The sequence below is a fragment of the Papilio machaon genome, chromosome 6, assembly GCF_912999745.1.
Source record: "Papilio machaon chromosome 6, ilPapMach1.1, whole genome shotgun sequence".
NCBI classification, from domain to species: domain Eukaryota; kingdom Metazoa; phylum Arthropoda; class Insecta; order Lepidoptera; family Papilionidae; genus Papilio; species Papilio machaon.
In genome coordinates this window covers 9,680,784-9,693,762 of record NC_059991.1, presented here as the reverse complement: position 1 = coordinate 9,693,762, position 12,979 = coordinate 9,680,784, and the positions used below count along the sequence as shown (strand labels likewise).

General features: G+C 43.2%; 1 protein-coding gene across 2 annotated transcripts; it reads left to right on the top strand.

Moving 5' to 3' along the window:
• On the top strand, window positions 1-11,798 carry LOC106709894. 2 transcript variants are annotated; one of them, XM_014501813.2, is made up of 2 exons: window positions 1-207; window positions 10,647-11,798. In XM_014501813.2, the coding sequence occupies exon 2, from the start codon at window positions 10,656-10,658 to the stop codon at window positions 11,796-11,798; it is 1,143 nt and encodes a 380-aa protein (XP_014357299.2). In that variant the 5' UTR covers window positions 1-207; window positions 10,647-10,655. The 2 variants fall into 2 exon arrangements, with proteins under 2 accessions (XP_014357299.2, XP_014357298.2); XM_014501812.2 differs by lacking the exon at window positions 1-207 and adding an exon at window positions 9,095-9,172.
• Window positions 11,799-12,979: the final 1,181 nt, after the last annotated feature.

Genomic DNA, 12,979 nt, shown 5'->3' with positions numbered 1-12,979 from the left:
AGCGCGTGCACGTTTTTGGGCCTCATTTGCCTCACAACTTGACCTTGAACCATTGCAATTATTAAATGGATAGGAAAAAAGCCGTAGTATTTTGTGTCTATTTGATTTTTGTCATTTTGGCTTTGATAGTTGCGGTTGTTAGCGGTGCGGTGGTGAGGATTTCAACTAATAAATACAGATAGAATTAACTGGCAAGAATATCAACAGGTACGTTCAAATCGGAACTAAGAAAACCTGTAATTTCCAAACAATCTCCTATCCATGTATACCGATCAGTGCATTGAATTTACTTAACTCTTACGCAATATTTACTTACCCGTCAATTCGAATAAGGCAAACATGTCAAATTTGACATATTATGTTTGTTACAACACTATGGATTTAGGTAGCTTTTTTGATTATTTTGGGGTAATATCCATATGTGTGATGATGATGATGTAATCCCGGCCGATATCGGCCACAGCGACTGTCTTCAACTCCGGTTTTGACGTTGGTATGCTCGCATGCGGCTTATATAGCCAATTTTGCTTGCAAAAATCCTCGCACATTCCTCGGACATGAGAGCACACCGATATACATATATGTGTATACTTATTACATAATAATATGTTCCTATTTGCACGTACCTGTTGATATTTCTGACAGTTAATTCTATCTGTATTAGAAGCTGCTTGGAGCGAGAGCCCGAGAGTCCGAGGCCCCGAGAGCTGCAAGCCACAAGCACTAAGGAGTGCTTGTGGCTTGCAGCTCTCGGCTCCTTAGTGCTTGTGGCTTGTTTTCCATTTAGAAATCACTAGGTACTCAGCAACCGCGCCCATTATAACTAATCAAAAATAATAATAACAGTAACTACAATAAACATTGCTCTGTAATACTATGTGCAAAACAGACAAATTCTCATATAGGTAAATGATAGGTGTCAGTGCCTGGTTCTACTCGTATCTACCAGAGAGCTGACTGAAAAGAATAACATAACAAAAGAATACTGCGTGTGATCTCACAACAAAAAAAAACTTTATTAGTGTTATAGTACTACGTAGGAAGTTGAGTACCTGTAACTTGAGAAAGGTCAGTTTGATGACGAACACTTGGATCAAAATCTTTGTGGCAGACAAAGATCTCAATACCTATCGATTAAGCTTTGTTGTTAGAAATGTTAAAAAGTTCGCGTTACCACTGAAATTGGCCCAAGTATGCAAAATATTGCATTTACACACAATATATTTTTTATTTATCAAATTACATGAGACGGATCGATAATGTGATGTGGTGCTTGCCGAAGCTTGCTAGTTGAGATGCGGTCATTGCGGTTGCCGAGAGCGGTCAGCATCACCACAATGACTACAGTCCTTTAAATAATGCGATGAGAGTTTGTTTGGACAATAAACTATTGGTACGATAATATATCATTTTCCTCAATAAAATAGAGGTATTAAATATAATCACAAACTACACTCTCCGATGAGAACAATTGCGAGCGGCGCAGTACCGCACTGGCCCGCGCCGTGTCGCGTCTGCACCGCGTCTGGTTCGCGCTCGCCGCTAACTGCACTCTACTTTAAAATATTTTTAGTGGCAAGCTTAACTTCATATTTCTATGTTCCAATTTGATGTAAGTCAAACGAGCTAATAAACGATAAAACGTTTATAGTAAGAGTAATGTAGAGGGCGCCGGCGGCGGCGGCGGCGGCGGCCCGCGGGCGATACTGTTGCAACAACGAACCAATAGAAACGTCCGCTTTCGACTACCTGCCACCTTATCTGGGCACCCACTTCACGCACATTCAAAGCAAACAAGGATTAGCCAGATTATCAATTTTATTGCGGCCAGGAGTCATTTTTTAAGGCCATTATTCGCGATATCTGCACTGTACAGGACAATTGTGCAAATAATGCAATGTTTTTTGGTTTTTATGTTTGTTTACAACATTTGGTTGAGTGTGTGCTAGCACGTGCGCCACCACAGCGTAAGTTCGCTGCGGGGCCGCTGGGGCGCAGCGTAGGCCCGCTACGCCGCGCGCTGTCTACGAACAGCTACGTACGTCGTACGACTTTTAGACAACGCATCGTAAAAAATATGTGTTTGTGTTATTCCAGTTATAAATGTGTATCGTGAGATACTTCAATGTCATAATCCTACTAATATTAAAAATATGAAAGTTTAGATGGATGGGTGTTTGTTTGAAGGAATCTCCGGAACTGCTGAACGGATCTTGATGAAATTTAGCACACATGTAGAACATATTAAGTTTTTTTTTAATGCCAGGCGTACGGGGTCAAGGGAAAAAGCTAGCTAAATATAAACCGAGTCTTTGGATGCAAAATTGTGACGGGTGCATTTGCGGCGAGGTGCAGGAGCTGAGAGTCTACTAAGATCAGTGATCACAGTAAGCTAACACCAAATAGAAGCGTGGATTTGGCTTGGCTATCCGGCTGACGAGCTGATAGATAACTGACAGTCTGACGAGAAAATGCAGATGTCTTCGGCGAATTGTGCTAACTCTCTACCGCGTAATTGTCATTGGTGTTTAACTAGAGAGGAATGTCTAACGAGTACACGTGTCTAACCCTTGTGGCACATGGCAATGGATGCACTTGGGAACTCATTCCCTTGATGCGGTAACGAAGGTTCAGTGTCAAGCTCAACTTCCGAGGTAGCTTTACAAAAGTAGAGAATATCTCGGAACATCGGATGCGACAATGCGCCTCGTCCGCGACTCCGCGTCGACTGCGACCCGCTCTCTGCCCTCCGTCCAATAAATGAAACATTATTGCGAAAATATCACTGCATCGATATCAGGCCGCCGCCGCCTGCCTGTCGCTTACATTTTCTCACGGTTTCATTAGTTTCATATTTCATTAAATGAGAACCGCGCCACCGCGCCACCGCGCCGCGCCGACGAGCAAACACGGCACGCTGTTGATTAACATTATCAGACACAACGCAGTAATTATTTTGTTTTATTGTTATGTTTACGATATTGTATTGATAATGTTACATTATCGAGGCATCCAATAATCCGCGATGTAGACTCGCAGTCTGCGGCCGCGAGCCCTGAGGTTGGCTGCAGCGCCCGCGCCGTGTTCCGAGTTCGAGTACCTCGCCTCGCGAAGTTGCCAAACTGTAAGTAATGATTAAGTCCATTAAATATTTATATTCGATTATCTGAAAATGTATCCAAATATGGTCATTGTTATCAAATGTAAAAATAAAAAACGATGCAAAAAGGTTTTGTAATTTTTTAACGATTACCCTTTCAAAGTGGTGCTCTTTAAAGCCCCATCGTGCTTTGTGTGAGCATGTATGAACATTCAGTTCTCTGCAACGTTTAGCTACGTCATTGTTTACAACCCTTCCGCCGCCCTCTGCTGCAGAGCTTTTACCATGACAAAGCACCCCCGGCCGCCGCGCCCCGCGTCCCGCGATGCTCCGCGCCCCGCAACGCGGATTACTTCGCTACTTTAGCCATAAATGTTTAAATGTTTAAAGGATTAGCGTCATGTTTACAACTTGTTTCTGCACACACAACTCCTGCTTATGCAAACATTTTTGAGTTCGTTCTTGTTTGTAGGATTTATACTTAATATTAAAAAAATCAAAGTTGATGTTAGCTGCGAGTGAAAATCTTCGCAGGACAGGTGGACTCCGGGCGACCCCTTTTTTTCGGGGGGGGGGGGGGAATTTTTAAAAGATACCCTGTTTTCTGGGGGAAAGACAACATTATGTGAGAGAGAGTAAGAGACTTGACTCACAAAAACGCCCTCGGTGGCCATCCTCAAGGTCAACTGATGAGAGTCCCAGGATCTCCAAAGGAACACCGGGACTCTCTGCACAAGGCTTCTGCACGACCAAGGAGAGAGTGTCCCCTTTCGTGCCCTCACATAACTACGGTAAATGAGGACCACACCTTGTTGCCGTCTTCCCGATTGTCTAGGCGTCCCCTGCCGGCGAGTATTTAGTTTTATTAGAACGTTCCTCGTTAGAAAACATTTCTTAGAGAATAAATCCTGGAACCTGCAGTGCATTTATGTCTGGATCTAATTCTTTATGTTAGTTTCGATGTTCAAATTCATTTGAGATGTGTTATAGGTAGGTGTTCATTTGCCCTGTAGGACACCTTGTGTTTGCTTACCTCGAGAACATAGATGTCGAGCATGGTGGGACGCTTTAGCACTGTTGATATCGTATTTGGTTTATCATGCATGCGTGCAGTTTTCCAACACCTCAATCAGATGGTAAAAGATCATTTGCCGGTGTCAAATTTGTAAACCAGTTCTTCTATTAGCCGGCTCGTTAAATAAACTTGGTGGATAAGCCTCGGCCTCAGCCTCACAGTTAAACAAGCAAACAATGAGCCGCGCAGGCGGGTGCGCGGTGGAGAGGGGCGGGGGTGGGGGGAGCGTGCCCCTCGCGCCTGTACTTAGTGATGCTCTTGATTTCTCGATAAATCTCTTTCAATACACACTTGGTGTTCTCGTTCACGTAGTCTCAAGTCAGTGATGATATTTTTTATTTGTGTCATAATAAAGTAGAAGCGGCCGGAGTCAGGCGCTGAGATATACATCATGTATACCTGAGGCGCATTATTGAAGTATTAAATTAAAAACAGTCAGCCACCATTGTTTATTTTTTCATTTCTTTTATTTAAAAAACATAGGCTAATTTGACATTTTTATTTCAACTTAATATAGTGAAACGATCAAAATTATTATTAACTACAAGTAGTACGTCGTCGTGTCGCTCGCGAGCCCGTCTGTGCAAAATTATGAAAACCTTATTAGGAGCTTGTGTGTTCTTCCAGAATATATTCGACATCTAAGCCAATTTCAGCAAGGTCCATTTAGCCGTTCTATATATACGAAATTATAAACACCCATCCATACAACCAAACATTCGCTTTTATAATATTAGTAAGATATATAAATATGTCGGCGTATCCGCCAAAGTCAAATGACTGGTTGACTTTTTCAGCCAAGCGAAGCGTCACTGTCGATGGTTGTGAGGGCGGCCATTGAACAGTGTTGTTCGAGACGGCGCCCGCGCACCACGCTTGCGACGAATCGCTTAGCATCTAATTAACAATTAAAATCTAGCGCTTAACTAAGTTGATCTCGCATTGGTTAGACACTACAGTGTTCATTCCACTGTGTATTTTTGGTTACCTAACCCTTATTATACAACTGCGATTGCAACAAGGACTCATGATCTGTTCACGCCCACCTGCCGACATACCCGCTTTTATACTCGCACAATATGATTTCTGATGAAGGCCCTCCTGCCCCTTCATCAGAAGTGGGATAGGCCTTTCAGCCCACTATCTGCTTTCCAAATTACTTCATAAGAGGGTGAAAAAGAAAAAACGGCGGTTAATCAAATCTCTTGCGTTTTTAATTAAAATTTGCTCGGGATGCGTAACCGGTTTAGATCGCGTAGCAGGTCGGAAGGTACTCAACCTCTGCGAACAAACGAGTCTCGCATGAGGAGGCGTTGTACCGGTCGTAATAGGGATACGTCTACGTCTAGTGATAGTGATAGTGAACGATCTTCGGTGCATAGTCGAAAACATTATCCGAGATTAGGTAGTGATAGAACGCGAGGTCGTGATCGTGCTCGTAACCGTTCTTCGCAGCGCCGCCGTCGTGTAGTTTCGTTCTTAGCCAACTATACTAAACCTAATTTAATGTTAAACCTGATAATCGTAAACCATTCATGACAATTAAGAATGAACCGCAAAGTTCTAGTTCAGATAAGAGATGTTTTGGTTGTGGTAAGACGAAAATTGTCGTCCGAGTCAGAGCCATTTATGTTGGATGACTTGTTCTGGATGCCTTCCAGATTGTGGTAAGACGATTATTGTCGTCCGAGTTAGAGCCCTTTAAGTTGGTCGACTTGTTCTGGATGCCTTGCAGATTGTGGTAAGACGATTATTGTCGTCCGAGTTAGAGCCCTTTAAGTTGGTCGACTTGTTCTGGATGCCTTGCAGATTGTGGTAAGACGAATATTGTCGTCCGAGTCAGAGCCCTTTATGTTGGCTGACTTGTTCTGGATGCCTTGCAGATTGTGGTAAGACGATTATTGTCGTCCGAGTTAGAGCCCTTTAAGTTGGTCGACTTGTTCTGGATGCCTTGCAGATTGTGGTAAGACGAATATTGTCGTCCGAGTCAGAGCCCTTTATGTTGGCTGACTTGTTCTGGATGCCTTGCAGATTGTGTTAAGACGAATATTGTCGTCCGGGTCACATCCACCAAAGGATTGACCTGTCCAATAGTACCGATTGGGAACAGTTAACCTACATGCTGTTTAGTGACAAGGCGGTGTCATCTGACTTAATTGTTACGAGACGCTCGCCTTAAGTCTTAAGTATCATATGAGGATTGTAATGAGTAGTCCGTCAGGATGCCGAACGGAATAGGTACAACTGCAGTTCATTGTTTCAGAGAATCGCCCGAGGACGGTCGAATGTCAGTCCGGCCGTGTCGGCGTATCCGCCAAAGTCAAATGACTGGTTGACTTTTTCAGCCAAGCGAAGCGTCACTGTCGATGGTTGTGAGGGCGGCCATTGAACAGTGTTGTTCGAGACGGCGCCCGCGCACCACGCTTGCGACGAATCGCTTAGCATCTAATTAACAATTAAAATCTAGCGCTTAACTAAGTTGATCTCGCATTGGTTAGACACTACAGTGTTCATTCCACTGTGTATTTTTGGTTACCTAACTTTTATTAAACAACTGCGATTGCAACAAGGACTCGTGATCTGTTCACGCCCACCTGCCGACATACCCGCTTTTATACTCGCACAATATGATTTCTGATGAAGGCCCTCCTGCCCCTTCAAATACATAAATAGTAAAAGAAATACAATTAGTAAGAAGTAAGATTATTTTTTTTACTTTGCAATTGCGAGAATTGCAACTGAGCGTAGCTCGTAGCAGGATATTGAATGTGTATATCGATAACTACATTCGTAAGAGAGTGTCTGCTCCGACAACCCTTTGCCCGCTGGCGCTGAGCCGCAATTTAATGCATTCATGGGCCCTCGAGCGTGGCGACTGCAGAGTAACTAAACGACCCCTTTCTACATTCGCTTTTTATTTATTATTTTAAACGGTATAGTTGTAACTTTGAATAGGACCGGGCGGCGTAAGGGGGCCGGCGCGGGGCCGACATCTCCGCACATTGACGCGACACCTGTTAATAAAAACGATTGTAGTTATGTTGTTTAATGGCAAACAAGGAATTTTAATGAACCTTACGTCATATAATGACACTCGCCATTAACCATTTAATTATGTTATTTAATTAATTGTTTATCGCTTGCAAAGTTATGTTTATTTCGAACATTTACTATAATACGCTTGGTGAGAGATAGTGTTTTCATTTTTGTGTTTGAAGAACCGCATCTTGAGATTTATCAAGTAAATGGTGGTAAATGTTTGAAATAAACGTAACTTTTCGGACTTTTACTAATAACCAATACACGTTCTACACATTTGATACGTCATCAAAATTCAGTACCTACTAGTTATTACCAAGTTATGTGAAAGTAACAATTTACTTGCCTATAACATTACTTATTTTTTTTTTATCATATGACTCTAAGGTAAGGCCCTTCCGCACAAGCAACAACAACAGCACAAGGCACCGCAAATCTTCGAAACCCCACGATTTAAGTTTCAAAGCGACTTACGCAATACAACGTTATAGAGGTTCGCACAAAGCGCGCGTCGCTGATATTTCTACTTGTCCGGTGACATGTTGATCCAAACACAGTTGCGCGCAACCTATCTATCTATTTGTCAAGATCGTCGTGAGAAGAGTCGCTGCAATTTTGAAAATGGTGAAGCAAATATATACAGCTGACACATGGCAATGTATCTGAAGTCTTTGGTCGTATTGAATGTGGGCAGCGGCCACTTCGCCATTTTAGCGATATCAAGTGACCGCTTGCTCGTTTGCCAGCTTCTGCTGTAAGATATAATAAAAATCTTTGTTTTCTACGTCTATTTTCTGTCGAAAGTAGGATTGATTTTATTACCAAAATGTTATCGAGAGAAAAAACGATATATTGGCGAGGCGAATCATAAAAAATCCGTCACGTACGCGGCGGCACGGCGGCGTGTCTGATTCAATATTTGTGTTATTTATTACTTGTCGATATCGACAAAGGGTTAAGCATTAACGTCGAATGTTATACATTTTACGCAACATTAAGCCGGCGGGGAGAGGGCGGGCAGCGGGGTAAGAGAGCCGCACGTCTCGCTCTTAGGCTAAGAGCACCTAATGTAAACAAACTAGCTAGCTCCCGCTACTTCAGGAAGAATTTTCAAAATCCCGAAATAGGTTACCCTTTTATTTGTTTTAAAAGGCTTCTTAGTCAATTTTGAAGTAGTCTTGCTAAAGGAAAAACATCTTACCATACAAATTTTCAATTACAAATGAATTTTGTAACATTTGGCTACGACATAATACGACATAGTAATTCATTGAAACCAACGAGATTTCCATTGTATGTATTGTACGTAATAAAACATATTATAGGCGAGGTGTCCGAAGAAGGTGGTTACAACGGCGTACCATAGATTCCTTGGTCGAAAATATGACGATTCAACCCAACGTTTTACCTAATCACCACATATGTATACAAAGTTGCGTAGTTTGATCGGCAGGGTAAAAAATGTAGGTACCAAGAAGGTACTCACTCATTGCACGGAACGTACAAGCGGCTCTCCAACCGCCCGCGCCTTTCAGACACTCTCCGACGGTGCCGGCTCTATAGGTCGACTCGTAATGATGTGCCGGGTACCTGGAGTCGCTTGTCTCTTTAGATTATCGAAGAAGGCGACAAACCAGTTAGCAGGTCGCGAAGTACCTCATAGGCAGGCATTAGACGTAGGCATAGGCATTAGGCATCTGCAACAAGGGACCGTGTAAGAGGTGTGACGTTGTGGGCGTGTCGGCGCGCAGGCCGCCCCCTGAAGGCGCGCTACCGGCGGGCGCGGGTACCAGGCGTGGGCGCGGACGCGGCAGTGCGCAGCCGGCAGCCACACGACCCGCCACACGCTACGCCGCACCGGGACGCGGCCCGAGCGGAGCTGCACACAGCTTTATTATCTAGTACTACGGAGAGTGCGCCGCGAGCTCGGTCGAAACATTAAAGTGATGCCTGACAAAGTGAGTTTACTACATACATTACAATTGTATCTTATTTTAGTGAAAGGTTTACTCGCTGTGGGTACTGTTAAAAGTTTAAAAATATTCATCAAATGTACTTGCGATATTTATATTTAAATTAAAAGTATACAATTACCCATATAATATAATAAGTTGTATGTGACGTTTTAGTTAAAATGAAGACCGAGTGCAAGAAGTTAACCATGAGCGCCACTACTCACGCTACCACTACCACTAGTTTTCACGTAGTAAAGTTAATTCGTCAGTTGGCGCCGCACATTATGATTTCAACATTCTTTCTCAAATAATGTTCATTTTGTTTTGTTGTTAACGATCCTTAATATGTTTTACTGAAACTTTCTGCACGTTTAATTATATATATATATTGACAGCGCAACTTTAATTTTTAAACATCATTAAACTAAACCCCAGTTTTTTATTCCTTTGAAACAAGAAAAAATAGTTGTGGAAATACACAATTTTTTTTAATATTTTTATAAATGAAAGACACACATTAACAAATTGAAAGAAGTTTTTACTGTTTTTAACAGCCACGCTTTTACGAAAAATAAGATTTCAAAGTTTCCTTACTCTTCCTCTTTCTTAATTTTATTTTTGTTCTACTTTAAAACAAACTGAATATTCATATAAATAACCGAGTCCCGAGGACGGCTGAGATGACGTCATTTGATTTAACTGAGAAACGTAGCATATAGTAATACCTACATAGACGTAGCAGTGCGGCCGCGGGGCAAGGCGCGGAGCACAAGTCAGGGCGGGGGCGAGCAGATCTCAGCGCCCCTCGCGGTCTTTTATAGCGGTATGAATGTACAAATGTCGCAGGCCACGTAAAACAATAAGGGCAATAATGTAAAAATCATTTTTTTATTAAATCGCTAAGGCGCTTAATATCCGATAACGCGGCGTTAACTCATTTCTCAAGCGTTAAAGCCTTACTTATGCCATGGCGAGGTGTGGTCGGGGCGACCTTAGAAGAGCAAGGAAATATTTGAGTCCGTTATCAAAAGTGTTCGATAACTCCTACGCTAGAACAGCGTTGCAAGACAAATTATTAATTTAGTCATCCACTGAACTCAATAATAAAACACATCGTGTTCCCCCTTTGACAAACATATGTCGCTCGACCGGAAATCACGGACCGGAAACGGAATGTGATAAAGTTCAATTGACTCGGTGTAACCTGCCGCCGTGCACGTGAGCGTGCCGCGACTGCCCCCGCAATAAGGGCGCCCTTGTTGGCTGAAACCCCCATTAACTACAAGCAAATGAGATATTTAAAATAAATTGTATGCTACATTACAGTTAAATGTTGGCTTCAACTTTCTAGCGTCTTTTACAATTAATCTTTAAAGTACTAGCAAAGACGCAATTTGGACGAACTTTATTTTAAATTCAACAGATTTATACTTTCTATCAGATTGACAAGTATTACTTAGTTACACATATGTTGCAGGTGAGCAGAATGTGCGGCACCGTGCTCGACGAGTACTGCGAGCTGAGCGAGAGTGCGTGCAGCTGCGACTCCGGCTTGGAGCACTCGCCCGCTTTTCACCCCGCGCCACGCATCGATCTCACGCCGCATAAACAGACTAACGCGAGGCGGAGGCTCTTCGACGACGAATTCGGTTACATTTTCCAGGATCCAACAGAACCCATAAAGAGCTTCGGGGACGAGCTCCTCCCAGGTGTCGACACGTCGACTCCCGTCAAGTCGAAAGAGAAAAAACCTAAGGATCGAAACGAACCAAAAAGAAAATATGCAAATGGAAAAAATAGAGTAACGAGATGCAAGAGCCCTTCGCAAATAATGCGAATCAAAAGGAACCGACGTATGAAGGCGAACGACCGCGAGCGCAACAGAATGCACATGCTGAACGAGGCGCTGGATCGGCTGCGCGCTGCACTGCCTGCCTTCCCCGAGGACACCAAACTAACCAAGATAGAGACGCTGCGGTTCGCGCACAACTATATACTCGCCCTCGGCCGCACGCTGCAGGCGCTAGACGGCGGGCCCACCGACCCCGGCCCGGCCCACGTGGAGATGCACAACCGCTCCGCGCCGCCCGATAAAATACATAAAGATGCTTTTAGAGAAATATTTTTTTTAGCCAACAAGAGCGAGGACTACACCGCGGACGGCGACTACAGAAGTTTCCAGGGATTCAGTAAACCTTTCCCTGATGGATCAAATTTTTTACGTACATCGGAAGGCGTACTGATCAACGTGGGTAATGTGACGGTTTCGGTGAATAACGCGGGCGGCAACTGCATCGCCTCCGCAACAGGCAGCGGCTTCTTCTCCGCGCCCGGCGACTCTGCCTGCGGCCACCACGACGACAGCGGATACAACTTCTCTGCACTTAACGAGTCTAATGAATATTTCAATCAGAAACACTACCAAATATTTAAAACGGCGTTTGAGAATGCCGCTAGTAATTCAAATGTAACAAACCTAGAGGCGGACCGTGGCGAAGCCTGGTGGCCGGCGCCGGCGTCAAGTGCACCTCGCCTCGCCAACACTCACACGCACCACGACTGTTACTACAACGAACAGGGTTTTTATGGAAATTATTACAGGAATAATATGATAAACGCTCAAATTTGATGAAATGTCCAAATAGGTTGTGAAATGATCTAGTCACTATGTATTTGTATAAACTATTTTAAGATGTTTACAATTTTAGAATGTATTAAGTACAAAACTTGACAATAAAATAAAACGAAGAGATCGTTACGATTACCAAAGTCTATCTCTAGTCATAAATATTGTGAAACAATTTAAAAATATATTTTTTACTCCGAAACATGACCAGTTTTATTAATTTCGCTACAAAACAATATTATTCCCCACATCCACGTAGCTTTACAAAATTGATAAGAATGTACATATTTATTAATTCGCGACACTCTCACAACTCTCTACATTACCATTTATTTGCACAGAAAATACTACCCATATAAATATGTACGTACATAGCGATAAGTTTTGAGAATCATACGCATCGCATCATTGGGCGCAGCATAGCGCAACTGGTAACGTTTTTCATTCAAATTAACTTATTCAGCTTCCGACATCAATTAAGGCAGTGGCGGAGCGCTCGCACTTGATTTAGCGCCGAGGAATAACAAAAGCAGAGCCATGAATATAAATCAAATTGGAACAAAGCCCGCTAAAGAGCGAAAAGTTGTAAATGCTCGAGCGCACCCCTGCCCCTGGCTGCGCACACGCTTTGTCCCCGAGGCCGGCCCATGCAACTGGCACCGGCCGGGCCGCGACAGGGCGATTGCGACCTTAAAGCAATAGATGAGGGTCGTATGTCGCGGAGCAGAGGGGCGCAGCGCGCGGCAGCCGGCGCGTCGCATTTAATGTTTACTTTGGAAATTCGTTATGGCCTATTTTGTTTGGTGCGTCCGCGGCCGATTCCGACTCTATGATTCTCGTGTTATATTCAATTCTATTGTGTATATTCAATTTTAATCTCCGTAGTTAACCGTTGCGAGTCGAATGACACGGCCCTGAGTTTCTTCATAAATATTTAAATTGATGGTTGGTTTTAGTGTAGAAAGCAATCAATGAAGACATGGAATAGTCGTTCAGAAGGAACAACGCAATCAGCTGGATCTCATCCTTCTTCATACCACATCGGGCGAGACCAGACTTTAGTCCGGAGTGCGAGGTTCCCGCAGTTTCTCGACTCTTTTTTACTCTTACTTTTTACTAATTAGTTCCAATGCGAGTTAATTTAAAAAAGGCACAACATTATAAAATATCGATGAAACATGATA